Genomic DNA, 15,080 nt, shown 5'->3' on the forward strand with positions numbered 1-15,080 from the left:
ATTTTGAAAAATAATTTTAAGTTTTTTTTAACTAATTATAAATTCATGATTAGAAATGTTATTGAACAACGACAATTTTCAATTGTTTTCAGTAAATCTACACTTTATTGTATACATAATGCTATTTAAATTTTTAAAGAAAAGATAAAATGTTAAAAATAAAATGTGTATTCTACACGATTTGTTTCACCGCGCTCACCAAACGTTTTCCCATTGACAATAAAGACAATTTAGGAATCACTGATCTAAACAGTATAACCTAAAAATGATTTTAAGCAGTTGTATGCGTGTTGAGATACATTTTCTACGGCAATATCGACCATTTTAGGAATCACTGATCTAAACAGTACAAACTATGAAGAATTCTAACAGCTACACGCTTGATAAAATGAACTGGGGTGACTATGATCAAAAAATTCTCTAACGTCACCAGACGCTTTGTGACGATAGCATACATGTCATCAAAATTCGGTTAATGGGAGTACTTTGTTAAGTGTTTAAAGAGCAGGCAGCTATAACATGACCCATACACTGATTCTGGTGGAGTATATAAATCAGACAGAGGGTGGCCTCTGAAGGGAGATAACTGTCAAGATGTCAACTCAAACTGTTCTGAAGCTCATCTGTATTTTTTTATTGACTCGTCGTTCTATTGCCAACATACCTGGTAGGTGGATTATGCTACTTAAATCTAAGGGAACATCCTGATATATAAAAGCCGGATCTACGACAAATTCCCGAAAGACACTTGCCCGAATGCCGTTTGCCCGAAGGCCGATTTCCCGAATGGACACTTGCCCGAATGCGACAAACGCCCGAATGGACACTTGCCCGAATGCGACAAATGCCCGAATGGACACTTGCCCGAATGCGACAAATGCCCGAATGGACACTTGCCCGAATGCGACAAATGCCCGAATGGACACTTGCCCGAATGCGACAATTGCCCGAATGCCACTTGCCCGAAGGCCGTTTGCCTGAAAAATGTTAACATTATATATTACTAAATAATCACTCGTAATCAATTTAAATTTAAAATGTTGGTAAACAAAACACATCTACGCAAAAAAAGTGAAAAAAATAATATATATATTACCACGCAGACATTTTAAATTAATTTGTATTTGATATTTAAAAAGTGTAGAAAAATACTTTCTCTTCCATATGAAATTAGACAAAAATACAATTTTCATTCATCTCCGGATTTTAAAATGAGTTTTGCTTTCTTTATTAAGTAATCGTTTCAACACATTGTCTTAACAAGGCGCATTAAATGGAGATCAAACATATCGTCCCCTCAGTATTATCTTGTTCTAACTACAAATTTTGATTTTTTCGAAAAACTCGACCCTATGATGTAGAAAAGCACTATGTTCAATCTCCACTTATCCACGTGACTCTAAGTCATCTGCTTCTTACCAAACTTTTCAATTTGATATTGTTCTAACTACAAGTTGATGCATTCGGCCAGTATAATCTTGTTCTATGTCAATTTTTCATAACATTTTAATGCTATTCTGTTCTAACTCAATATTTTCCTTATCGACGTTAGAATAATAATGTTCTATGTCAGACTCGGCCAATGAAATTCTATCGATAAATCACGTGACTTTCGTGTTGCTGATCCAAATTATGGCGGCGCGTAAACTTTTTTTCGACGATTCTGATTTTGATGCAAATAAATTGACGGAATTACAAGCTCATGAATCGTAAGTAGATCTAGATTTTATACTTAGTCATCACTACGTAATTTGACATTGTAGTTCAATAGTTTTTTAGTTAAAAATACCTTTATGGAGCAATAAACTGTTTAAGTAAAGGAAACGACCACGTGGTTAATTAATCAGATCTTAATGTTTTTAAAATATTTTTTATTTAAGCAGTAAAAAAAACGTCAGCGTTATTGATAATAATTAACGATTATAATTATTTACAATATTAGATCTAATAAAAAAACAATTTAGTCTATAATGACTAAGAATATTATATAGCATAACTAATATCGACTGCCTGATTTAACGGCCTTCGTAAAATGTGAATGAATTTGAATTGTTTATCTTTATTAACAGCACTGATTCGGAATATCTTGATGACTCTGATGCTGATCCCAGTTACATTTGTAGAATTTTGAAGAAAGGACAATGGCCTATTGTGGAGTCCATACATTATCCTAGTGCTCCAGTAATTACTGATTCTAGGTAACTTAACTTCATTGCTTTTTCTATTAAAATTGTTATAATATTGCTTAATATGCATGCAATTATTTCTTTGCAATATGGCCTTAATATAAAAAGTAAATACTATAGTTAATAATAGGAATTTTTCAGTGATATAGGTACAAACATTTCGATTGGTCATTACATTTTACTTTATATTTCCAGTTTAAATATTGTACAGCAGAATAATTTAAATCAGAATGAAGCGATGGACTATACAGATATGGATGTTGCAACTCAGAATTTAGGGTAATTAATTGTTAGTAAACTTTTTTAGTTATATTGTCAAACACGTTGCTCTTGTAGTCATTACGTTTTACTTTATGTTTCCAGTCTAAATGTTACACAACAGAATGATACAATTCAAAACGAGGAGTTGTTTGAGTGTACGGATAATGATATTACAAATCAAAATCGGAGGTAATTAATTATTAGTAATTAATAAGTCTTTAAAAGCATAATTTAATTTTAGTTTATTCCTTAGAATGGGAGCATCCTGTTTTTGTATTTTTTACAAATTTCGTGTATCTAACCTTTCATTTTTATCCATAGAAAAGGGCGAAAAAGAACAAAAGATCCACAGGCATGGAAATGTTACATAAATAAAAGGAAAAGACAAGCAGGCGAGGAGTATCACAACAGAAACAAAACAGTTAGACGAAGAAGGGAGTTGAAAAATACAAAGGACTGCACAGCATGCAAATTCAAATGCAGCACATTCTTCTCAGAAGACCAAAGGGCTTTGATATTTGCACATTTCTGGAGCCTCCCTGATGAGAGAAAATCGCATTTCTACAGCGAAAATACAACACGTATTTTAAAAAAAACTAAAAGAACAACAGTTGAGGACTCGAGGCGGCAGTACTCTTTCTCCTACTTTTTCTATAAAGATGGTTCTGCTATCAGAGTTTGTAAACCCTTTTTTTTGAACACATTGGACATTAGCCAACGTAGAATCTCCTACTTCTATGATCACTTTCAAACAGCAACCAATACACCAGCTGCTAGGAAACAAGGCAAACATGTCAAAAAAAGGATTCCTGACAATGTTAGAGAAGGAATAAGAGAACATATTAGGAGTGTGCCTTGTGTAGACTCACACTATTGCAGAGCTAAAACAAACCGAAAGTATTTTGAATCCGAATTATCTGCAAGTCGGCTTTATGAATTATACACAACATTTTGTCAGGAAAAGGGATATGAAGCTGGTAAAAAACACTTGTACACTAATATTTTTGCAACAGAATTTAACATTTCGTTCCACCATAGAAAAAAGGATAGATGTGAAAAATGTGAAATATTCAAAACTAAAACCTCTGAAGGTACGTTCAGTGATGAAGAGCAATCACGACATTTCAAACACATTGAACTTAAAGAAGATGCCCGTGAAGAACGAAAGCGAGATAGAGAGTCAAGAGTTCCTGTTCTTTCCTTTGATTTGCAAAAAGTCATAACCCTCCCGAAGGCTGAAGTCTCAAATTTTTATTACCTAAGGAAGCTCTCTTCTTATAACATGACAGCGCATCTGTCGGTAGACAAATCTACTTACTGTTGTGTCTGGACTGAAGGCCAGTCTGGCAGATCTGGGAATGACATGGCATCTGCCATCATTAAAATTTTAGAGTCTGTCTTGGAGAAGCATCCTCAGATAAAAAACCTGATACTGTGGTCAGATTCGTGTGTTCCACAGAATAGAAACCGCATCATGAGTACAGCGATAATTCATTTTTAAATAACCATGCTCAAGTTGAGTCTATCACTCAAAAGTTTTCAGAAAAAGGCCATGCCTGCATTCAAGAAGTTGATGCAGTGCATAGTAGTATTGACCACTGTTTAAAAAAAAACGGAGCTATTTAGTCCTCTGGGACTGTTGAAAATGCTGAAATCTATCAGGCAGATGAAACCCTATAACGTTCTTCAGATGAAACAAACAGATTTTTTAAATGTTCAGACAGTTTCAAAATTTTACAACTTTTCAAATGTACCTTTTTCGAAAGTTAAGCAAATTTTTTATACTGCGCAATCAACCAAGTCTCTCTATTTTAAAACAAAACATACTGATGAGTTTACCATCATCTCCTTACGTTCACTGACACTTAGAAAAGAAAAGCCTGAAACATCTCCCAGTATACCGGAGTTTTCAATTCAGTCGAATAAAGTGGGCTCCCTAATTTCAGCAGAAAAGAAGAAAGATTTGAAAAAAATGATGCCCTACATGCCAGAGATTGACAGAAAATTTATGGCTACTCTTTGTGGCTAGTTATCATCTATTTCTAAATTACAAAGCCTTTAACAGTACGTTTTTAAAGCACTGTCGGCGAGTGTTATTTTTGCTAAAACTGTTTTGATTATAAAAATAAAGTTTACGTATTTTCTCAATATTCATTATTACAAGTTCTTGTTATTTTTTTTTTTTTTTTTTGTTTTTTAAACGGCTCATGGTGTAGAATAAAATTAAAACATTAAAATCTATTGAAACTATCTATTGACTTGTGAATTCATTTTATTAATACATTAAATCAAAATTCTGTATGCAAAAGCATACTTACAACTTAAAATATTACTTGTTCTGTAATTTTTTGCACATTGCGGTAATCAAAAATATGAAAGTAAAGACCGGGAACAATAGGACACAAAACCAGGAGACAATGCTCATACAAAAAGTAGATAATACTTCTAGAAAAGCTATTATAACTGCCTAAAAAACACAAAATTTGACTTAGAACATTATACAATTATTGAAACCTGATCACTTTCATCGTATTTTGTTCTATCTCAAAAGTGAAAAATAATTATTATGGTCTTCTAATGGTACATAAAGTAATAAAAATAACTTGGATGCTCATTGTTTAATGCCCTTTAACATTTTATCTAAAAAAAAATGAATTGGAACAATTTAAATATAAGAATCAGAACACATGAAACTTCAGATGCGTTTTTCTCAAAACGACATTTTGAGAGATAGAACAAGATAATACTGAGGGGACGATATTTGGCTACCTTTAGTTTTTAACATCGCAACCTAGACCTAGCCTCATTCTTTTGTTAAATGATCACCACATAAGTTTAGCATAATAAGATAAACAAACAAACGTTCCTCTGTTCAATGTTGCGAGACGACGCGCCGCCCACGCCGTGTCATAAAAGCTATATAACCACCGCAACTCGTCGGCTAAACAAGGTGTTCAAAACATTCATCAAAAGAATGTTAGAAAACCTCCGCCAACATCACCTACCATTTATTAAAGAATAAAGTTTTTCTTACAGCGCTTTCTCAGTTTTTAAAAAAAAAAAAAGATGAATTTAAAAATATAAACAACTTTGGTTTATGCTTAGAATTGTGTTTTTAATAAAAATTTCAAACTTAAATTGATTAAAGAATGTCTATTTGGAAATATTATTTATTATCTAATATTAACATTTTTCGGGCAAACGGCCTTCGGGCAAGTGGCATTCGGGCATTTGTCGCATTCGGGCAAGTGTCCATTCGGGTATTTGTCCCATTCGGGCAAGTGTCCATTCGGGCATTTGTCGCATTCGGACAAGTGTCCATTCGGGCATTTGTCGCATTCGGGCAAGTGTCCATTCGGGCGTTTGTCGTATTCGGGCAAGTGTCCATTCGGGAAAACGGTCTTCGGGCAAACGGTATTCGGGCAAGTGTCTTTCGGGAAAACGTCCGGCTCCCATAAAAGCCCATGTGCGCACTTCTTTCTCTTTCTCTGTCCGCTTGTTTTTTAGGAGATGTGATCAGTATGTTCAGCAAAATACGGAGAACTTAAAGATACCGAATTTTATTGAAAAAGATATAGTGGACATTATAAATGTATAGTCCCTAAATTTAATTTATTTAAATAAGGAAAAATAAAAGTAAGGGCATATTCGAATGTAGAAACACAGTTTTAATTTTGCATTCGGAAAAGCGTTTATTGTTGTGAAAAGAACACAATAAACAATGACGTCACATGCCAAATATTTAAACTACAGAAAGAACACAAAACTAATGGCGTCATCTTTCAAAAGAAAAAAAAAAGAAGAGGAAAATAGAGAAGAAAAAAAACGTAACTGTTTTATTGTTAAAAATTCAACAATTCGGGTAAAGTAAAATTCATATGTTTCTTGACCTCTGAATATGAAGTGATGTTGGATGGCAAACCGCCCATGCATTTCCTAACTAGGGGTCGGCGTGGTCGAGTCGGTAAAGCTCATGGTTGCTAAACCGAAAAGTCTCGAGTTCAAACCCCCGGGCAGATGAGGCTCGTTAGCTGGGGACAGCCACTCTTCTAGGAGAGACAACTCCAAAATTAAACAACTGCTGCCTTGTAGTTTGTTCTTGGTTGGACAAAGGCTATGGAAGCAAATCCAAAAAGAAAAGCAGGCTGAAATCGGAGTCAATGGCCTCAATGGCGCATAACCAGTTGACACGTAACGCTTAATTGTGTTGGAGGTGTGGTCGAGTCGGCAAAAAGCTCATGGTTGATAAATTTGAACAAAGTCTCGAGTTCAAACGCACTGGCAGATAATTCTCGATCCCCTTCAACACTAATAATTAAGAACGAAGAAGAAGAAGAAGAAGATTTCCCAACTTTTTTTACTTCGTTTTTTATTGTAATATTAGATAGGGTTTACTCCTATTACGTGCCATTTATTTTGCGCTACATAGGCCGCTGACTACGAGTTAAGCCTTATCATTTTGGATTTGCTTCCAAAGCCTTTTTCCATCAAAGAACAAAATACAAGACAGCAGTTGTTTGATTTTGGAGTTGTCTCTCCTAGAAGAGTTGATGTCCCCAGCTTATATAAATCGGGGTTAGAAATCTCGATTTTTCGGTTCAGCAACAAGCATGAGCTTTACTGAACTTACCACGACTACCACGCTTTCGTGAACAAGGCCAAGGTGGTTGTCATACTCAATGGGCTCAGTGGCATGATGCAGTAGCAAGTTCGGACAGAAATCTTCCAAATAGCATTCAAGCGCTCTACTATTCTACCACGCAATCCACTTTATTGACACGTTCAACCTTAATAATCATTAAAATAATATATATGACAATAACACATTTTGATGACCCGTGTCTTCAATTAATTTCAGCTGTGGATTACCGTTGCGAGAAAAATTGGGTTCAAGATCAGCATCTTTGCTACTACTTTAGCAAGAACTACGAGCCTTACGCTAACTGGGAGGAAGCTAACAGCACATGTGGGCGCTATGGCGCTTTCCTTTTTGAGGGATTTCAAGAGGAAACATTAGAGTTTGTAAAAGACTTTGTAAGTATTGGCACAAGCAGGGGTTTAGTCAAATTTACGTTCAAAACAGTGTTTTTTTATAATGAAAATAACAAAATTGTATGTGAGCGCTATTACTCGTTACTATTGGAGGGATGACACTCGATTTAGTTTGGCTCTGGTAAAGCGTGAAACGTATTTGAAAGGAAACTATTTTAATTAACGATGAAAATTCATTTTAAAAGATAGGGGGTACTTTCTAAAGCGATTGCAAGCTTTGTGTGTTTCCAAGATTATCGTAAATACGATTATCAAATACATGAGCAATCCAGATATCCAATGATGCCAAATATAAAATAATGACCGATATTAAACGTTTCGTAGAGAGGAAGTAAGATTGGGAAAAAGGTTATTTTGTTATAAATAGGGTATCAAAAAAAAAATTTTCAACACTTTAAAAAATATTACTCATTAAAATTTTTATTTTCTTAATACAAAAACGGAAAAAGTATTCAAAAGTGCAGGAAACTCATTGTGATAAAAAAATCAGGATTTTAGTGATTTTTGTATGCGCATATCCCCTTAATTAAAAACAATTTGTTGATGAATATGCTTTAATTTATTTTAGGTGTCAAGCGACGTTTGGGTTTATTTATAGTAGGTTATTTTATAATATTTAATTTTAAACTTCGAAAATATAAATTAATTTTATATTGTGCACTTGATATAAGAATCTTAAAAATGATTATTGAAGAATTAGATAAAATACATAATAATGTAACGATTTTGTATCATTCATTTTTAATGTTAAACAAATATTAAAACAATAGCCACGATGTAACTGAAATAGATATAAATAACTGTAACAATTAGTTTATATTAACAGTACAAATCATCCTCTAATGTGCGCGACGTTAGCACCACAATCAAGACAATGTAAGTATATGCAGGCATAAGCAGAGGCGTAGCGAATGGGGGGGGGGGAGGCGGGCGGTACATATGTCCCGGGGCGCCGGCCCTAGGGTGCTCCAAAATTAAGAGCTCATTTTAGCTGCAGTTTTGCATTATATATATATATATATATATATATATATATATATATATATATATATATATATATATATATATATATATATATATATGGGGGGGGGACGCCAAAATGAAAGTTTGTCCCCGGGCGCCAGGAAGGGTCGTTACGCCTCTGAGCATAAACCTTACTTATTTAAGTTAATTAAAACTTGACCTAGACACCATGTTTCGCATTTTTTTTTTTTTGTTTTTAATGCAAGAAATTATTACAATTTCAATCACATTAGAAAAAAAAACATGTTTTTGACGAAGCAAAATACTTTTTTTTTAATAATACACGTTTTTATGTATATCAATAACATTAAAACAATTTCAACTGTTCAAATTTCACTTTATACACAATTTAAGCACCATGGGGCTACAACTACATTTCAAGTAACTATCATGGTTACCATGATACAAGTAAGTTTACATTTTTTAAAGTATATTATACCATATATATCTTTAATCATCAACTTTTCTTTACAAAATGAAAATATTGACAAAAACTAATGCAAACGTGTGCGTGTGCGTAAATGTGAACATTTACAGGTGAAAATGTAAATGTATATGTCAATGTGGTGTAGGTGTAGGTGTAGGTGTAGGTGTAGGTGTAGGTGTAGGTGTAGGTGTAGGTGTAGGTGTAGGTGTAGGTGTAGGTGTAGGTGTAGGTGTAGGTGTAGGTGTAGGTGTAGGTGTAGGTGTAGGTGTAGGTGTAGGTGTAGGTGTAGGTGTAGGTGTAGCTGTAGCTGTAGCTGTAGCTGTAGCTGTAGCTGTAGCTGTAGCTGTAGCTGTAGCTGTAGCTGTAGCTGTAGCTGTAGCTGTATATATATAATTGTATGTGTAATTATAGTTGCAGGTGTACATGTAAGTATTGGTCTACTTCTATCTCTACGTCTGTCTCTACAACTACTTCTACCTCTTGGCTTATGTTCACGTGAAAAACTTGTTGTACCTTATTCTAAGTAAAATTGATTACTAAAAGTTTTTTTTTTATTTAGTTATAGGTGGAATCGCGTAATAATTTTTATTTTTGCATATCTTTTTGATTATGTTTGAATTGATGTGGGTTACACGGTAAATATCCTTAAATCTAAATAGGATATCTTTATATTATGTGTCATAAGAAAATATGCACTGAATTTATTTGATTTTTTTTTGGAGATTTTTTGTCCTTTCTAATTATGAACTATTATTTTTTGACTGTTGGTGTTTAAAAAAAAAAACTACACATTTGATAGTTTTATCAATATCAAAACATTTTAATTACAGTTGTTTCAGTGATATTAAATAACAATAATGGATCCCTCGTTTTAATATTCAGAACCTACTCTCGAAATTCACATGGATACCAATTGCCAAAGAAAATTACCTTTCATCTGTAAGAAATACGTGCAGCTACATGAAAAGAATGCTTTATTCAATGGAAGTAAAGTATTTTGTTGATTAAATAGATTAAGCTAATCATTGTTATCGATTATATATATATATATATATATATATATATATATATATATATATATATATATATATATATATATATATATATATATATATATATATATTTATATGTGTGTGTGTGTGTGTATGTGTGTGTGTGTGTTAGTGTGTGTGTGTGAGTGTGTGTGTGTGTGTGTTTGTGTGTGTGTGTGTGTGTGTGTGTGTGTAGAGACCTATATGGGTAGAAACAGAAAAAGCTAGTTCATCTGTCACATGTGATAAAAATACGCTACGTTTGTGAATTTTAGGCTTGGCTGAATCAATTACCAATCTGACGCAACAATGTGACGTTATGAGCCTCTTCTACCTTGGGCAATGTCTGGTGGCCGTGAATGTTCCCCTGGCGAATCCTGATGCTGAAACTGTCTGTGCCAGTAAAGGCGGTACTTTGATGCCTGACAAACGTGATGTGATGTTGCTTAATTACGAGCTGGAGTTAAAGAACATCACTGGTGACGTTTGGATCAAACATGACGGTGAAATTATGAGTGTGAGATACCAATACATTTTCAAACGTGTATATCAGTGTTTTGCTATAAGCTAATACAAATACAAATATAGTGCGTTTATATTTTTGTATAATCATAAACGTTTGTATTTTTTCTTTAGTAAATTAAAACAATGCTGAAAATATTTTGATATTTCAGCTTTTGAAATGAAATACGAAAGTTATATTTTAAGCCTGGTAATGTAGTGATAGGTTAGTAGTGTTTACAAAAGGCATATTGAGTTCTAATATCTGGCTTAATCCTATAGGACGTCCATATGTTCACCCAGCTTTTTAAAGTTCCTAACTCACTTAAAAAAAATATAATGCTTGGCATTCTACAATCCACACTTTAACCATGCATGTCTAAAAAAAAAACCTCGACTTAATGTTGCCCAATGAACGTGAACAGATGAAGATAATTATATTTCTAAAATATACTTACTAATGTCGTTTTTGAGTATGTATATTAGCATGTTTTGTTGATACTGACGTATCGTTAGTTTTTTTTCAGATATTTTATTCTTCATAAAAACATTGTAATTATATTAAATGCTCGTTATTATTTTGTAAAGAGCTTTGACTACATGATGATGAAAATGTTCAAAAGCAGAAGGATGCAGCTTTGCACATCCTTGTTTAATGGGACAAAAAACAACCATGAAGAATGTTGGAAGAAACTACCCTTTGTTTGTCTATTGCCTATTGAAAAATGTAAGAATTTAGGATTTATAAAACACGGAAATAGGGGCCTATTTAATTATTTCGAAATTTTATTTAATGCGCATATTTGTTATTCCATTGGCTGGATACAAATTGAACTTTAGTTCAGTTAAAACGTAATTAATTCTTAACTTGCTTCATCTATTATCTCTATGGAGAATTGTACCCTTTTCATGATCTTTTACATTTACGAAAAATATTTGCCTTCTCCCATGACGTTTTGTTTGCGAATATTTCCTTTCCTGGCCTTTGATTAAGCTCTCTCACACAAACACACACACACACACACACACACACACACACACACATATATATATATATATATATATATATATATATATATATATATATATATATATATATATATATATATATATATATATATATATATATATATATATATATATATGTATATGCATTTTGAGGAGGGGTGGGTAGTGACTTGCGATTCAAACCAGCGTCAAGATATACTATTTTGTCAGGAATTATGGGTTTTTTTTAAATTTGAAATTGTAATATTGCGTTGTTTTATCCCCAAGTTACTGTACTCAATTTGAAAATCGCCATTTTAAAGACAGTAATTTTAGTCATTCGGTATCCGAACACGGCACTCACTGTCAAGTGCTATCGAAAATTGAATATTACTTGTGGATTTGTTTATATTATACAAATAACTGTCTTTCATTTAATTACACAAATGTCATTGCTTGCGGGAATATTCTTACTTTTCTTTTACCTACAGCTTCGTCTACCAATCAGACAAAGAAGAATTAAAACTTTTTTTTTTATTTACTAAAAGCAAATGTCACTATTGTGACGGAGCAGTATCAACAACCAGACCACCCACATCATAAATGTCCTGAGCATGAGATCAAACATAGAGATAGTTGCTATATGGTTCAGTCAGATCACGTGTATAGCTGGCATGACGCGATAAAACATTGCAAGAAACTCGGGATGGGGCTACTGAATGTGAAATCATATGAAGAGTTTAAATTTGTAAAAAAACATGTGGGGAATATGAGCGAGATTTGGATCGGGCTGTATATGTCACCATCAGGTAAAGTAAGCTCATAATCTCAACATTAATAGTAGAAGTATATAATACTAACATGTCTTTTTTATGCACTAAAATGTTTTTGAGTTTCTAATGTATCATATGCATTCACATGTATATGTTTGGCTTCGGTCGTTTAAAAGCTGTAATTTAGTTCGCAACTCCTGGTTTTTTTTTTTGTTTGTTTGTTAAGGGCAAAACGTTTAACCGAATGTTGGCCCACATTAAGGAATCAATTTCGTCAAATTTTCCAGTTCCACTTCCATGACATGTCTATCTTCTTAAAAATTTCATTAGATGTTTAATTAGTCATTAAAAAATAATTAAACTGTTTCGAATTTAAAGCGAGATAACAAAATTAAATCCCTCGAAAGATCACTAATGTAATAATATAAGGGGAGATAACTAGCTAGACCTATATTTGTTCTTTATACGCGTGTGTTGGTTTCTTAGGATGTTCTTAAGATAAAGCAGCAACTAATATACACAATAATGATTTATAGGTCAGTTAAAATCACTTGACCACCAGGATTGGAATTTAACTATGAACTTGACAGCGATGAACGACACAAACACTAATCAGTGTATCGCCTTCAACAATGTTTTGGGCAAGCTGGAGGTAAAGGACTGTAAGGAAAAAATGTACACTGTCTGCCATGGTATGTAATTTTTTTTTTATACAGCTTCTGTTCATTTACATTTTTTTTTGTTATTTGTTCAAATATTTAGTAAATGTAATACAAGATTACGGTTCTGCTAGTTCGAGAGTCTCGAGTTGAAATACGGGTTCAAGTCAATACAAACATCCCAGAGTCGACTCAGCTCTGATGTGTACATAACTCACGTTAGGGAAAGTAAACTGTTCTTTGTGCTGACTACATTATACATGTTATGCCGAGTTTAAGAACCATTTCCTCTCTCCTTAATCTATCCAATGGGGTGCTAGGTCTAAACGAGAATTTTTTTTTTCTAATACAAAACAACATTAAATTTATAGTAAATTAAAAAAGTTCAAGGTTAACAAAATGTATTTAAAAAAAAAAATAGAAAACAGTATTCTAAAAAAATGTATTGAAAAGTTTTCAAAGTAAGTAAATAGGCGTTCAAAAATCATTATGATAAAATTAATTTCAATAATAATCTAAGATGATTGAATTGAACATTATTTTGATTTCAGTGAAGCTTAGACATATTTTGCACTTTAAAACACTCAAGGGTGAAAATCATTCAACTTACCGTAAGTATATGTCGAAATTTTACATAAACAATGAAAAGACGATTATACTAAAATTTATAAAAATCATTCATCGAATGATGCTGTGTATATTTAGCCATTCTTTTGAAAGTATGTACAAAGCCTTCTATTATTCAATATTTAGATCGTATATATATAAATAAATAAATAAATATAAATAAATAAATAAGTAAATAAATATATATATATATATATATATATATATATATATATATATATATATATATGTATGTATATATATATATATAAATATATATATATATATATATATATATATATATATATATATATATATATATATATATATATATATATATATATATATATATACACATATAACAAATGAAATATAGATATATACTTTTATATAAACTAATTTATTAATGTGTATTAGGGTTAGTTGTAAATATATTTCTTTACTTCAGACAAGCCACCAGTTGCCACAGTTGTAGGTGTTGTTGTAGCGGTAATGGCCGCCCTCACATTAGTGGCAGCGATTTTCAACAGACGTTCAATTTAGGCGAAGTTCAGAAAAAGAAATTATTTTAATATTATGCTTTGAAAACTGGATGACAACTAGTTACATAATTTCTATATATCTATATATCTATATATTATATCTAAATATCAAAATATGAATATATCTTTTATCTATATATTTATCTCTCCCTCTATGTATATATATATATATATATATACATACATACATATATATATATATATATATATATATATATATATATATATATATATATATATATATATATATATATATATATACATATATATATATGTATATATATATATATGGTTGATAAATTCGAAAAAAAAAGTCTCGAGTCCAAACCCTCTGGCAGATAAGGCTCGATCCCTCCCAACACTAAAAATTAAGAACGAAGAAGAAGAAGAAGAAATAATGTATTATAGTATGAGAGGTCTTATTGCCGCTTCATGTTATGAAGAATGTTGGGATTTAAAATACTTTCTTAATCTTCTCAGTGATTGCTGCTCTACGTATTTTTGGTCTATTATTTACCGGCATAACACATTATTAAATTACAACATACGTTATTAGCACCGGAAGCCCGATATCTACATTGCTATTAGACATACCTCCTGCAAGTTAACTAGATTGCATAATTTTTTTTTATTAGAGTATAATTTGAAATTCCGGGTAATAGAAATTATTGAAAAGTTGATTGGAAACTACGTAGGATCTAACGCTTGTGAATTTAGCGGAACTAACGATATCTTGGTTTTAATATACCACACTCAAATAGACACACGGGTAGACAGAAACAAATAGAGACACGATTTATTAAAATATTGATTTAGGTTTTAAGCATGATGACAAATTTATTTCCTTTATACGAGATAGTAAAAAAAATAATTTAAAAAAATATGTTAAAAAAATTATAATTTAAAAGTACAATATAAGTTCAAAAAGCTCGCAACCGTACAGGACAATAAAACGAATAGTTATGTGCGTTGTCCTTATCAGAAATGACACCATACGTAAAGCGTAGGAAATAACAAACATTCATAACATAT

The 15,080-nt window shown here is 32.1% G+C and overlaps 1 protein-coding gene across 1 annotated transcript; it reads left to right on the plus strand.

Moving 5' to 3' along the window:
- The first annotated feature begins 1,632 nt into the window (after nucleotides 1–1,632).
- On the plus strand, nucleotides 1,633–12,941 carry LOC131954152 (uncharacterized). The gene is made up of 15 exons (XM_059317683.1): nucleotides 1,633–1,709; nucleotides 2,070–2,198; nucleotides 2,382–2,465; nucleotides 2,550–2,636; nucleotides 2,769–3,925; nucleotides 4,394–4,471; nucleotides 7,306–7,481; nucleotides 8,068–8,096; nucleotides 8,326–8,375; nucleotides 8,877–8,930; nucleotides 9,832–9,936; nucleotides 10,256–10,497; nucleotides 11,070–11,208; nucleotides 12,017–12,277; nucleotides 12,778–12,941. The coding sequence occupies exons 1-15, from the start codon at nucleotides 1,633–1,635 to the stop codon at nucleotides 12,939–12,941; spliced, it is 2,832 nt and encodes a 943-aa protein (XP_059173666.1).
- Nucleotides 12,942–15,080: the final 2,139 nt, after the last annotated feature.

Source organism: Physella acuta, unplaced genomic scaffold (assembly GCF_028476545.2).
Source record: "Physella acuta isolate Inbredline_101_S28 unplaced genomic scaffold, ASM2847654v3 ptg000976l, whole genome shotgun sequence".
NCBI classification, from domain to species: Eukaryota; Metazoa; Mollusca; class Gastropoda; family Physidae; genus Physella; species Physella acuta.

What these genes read in the sequence shown, in the direction of transcription:
- LOC131954152 (XM_059317683.1), top strand. Translation starts at nt 1,633, where the DNA reads ATGGCGGCGCGTAAACTTTTTTTCGACGATTCTGATTTTGATGCAAAT. An exon ending in GAATTACAAGCTCATGAATC is followed by an intron (nt 1,710 to 2,069) that starts GTAAGTAGATCT and finishes CTTTATTAACAG; the next exon opens with CACTGATTCGGAATATCTTG. An exon ending in TCTATTGCCTATTGAAAAAT is followed by an intron (nt 11,209 to 12,016) that starts GTAAGAATTTAG and finishes ATTTACTAAAAG; the next exon opens with CAAATGTCACTATTGTGACG.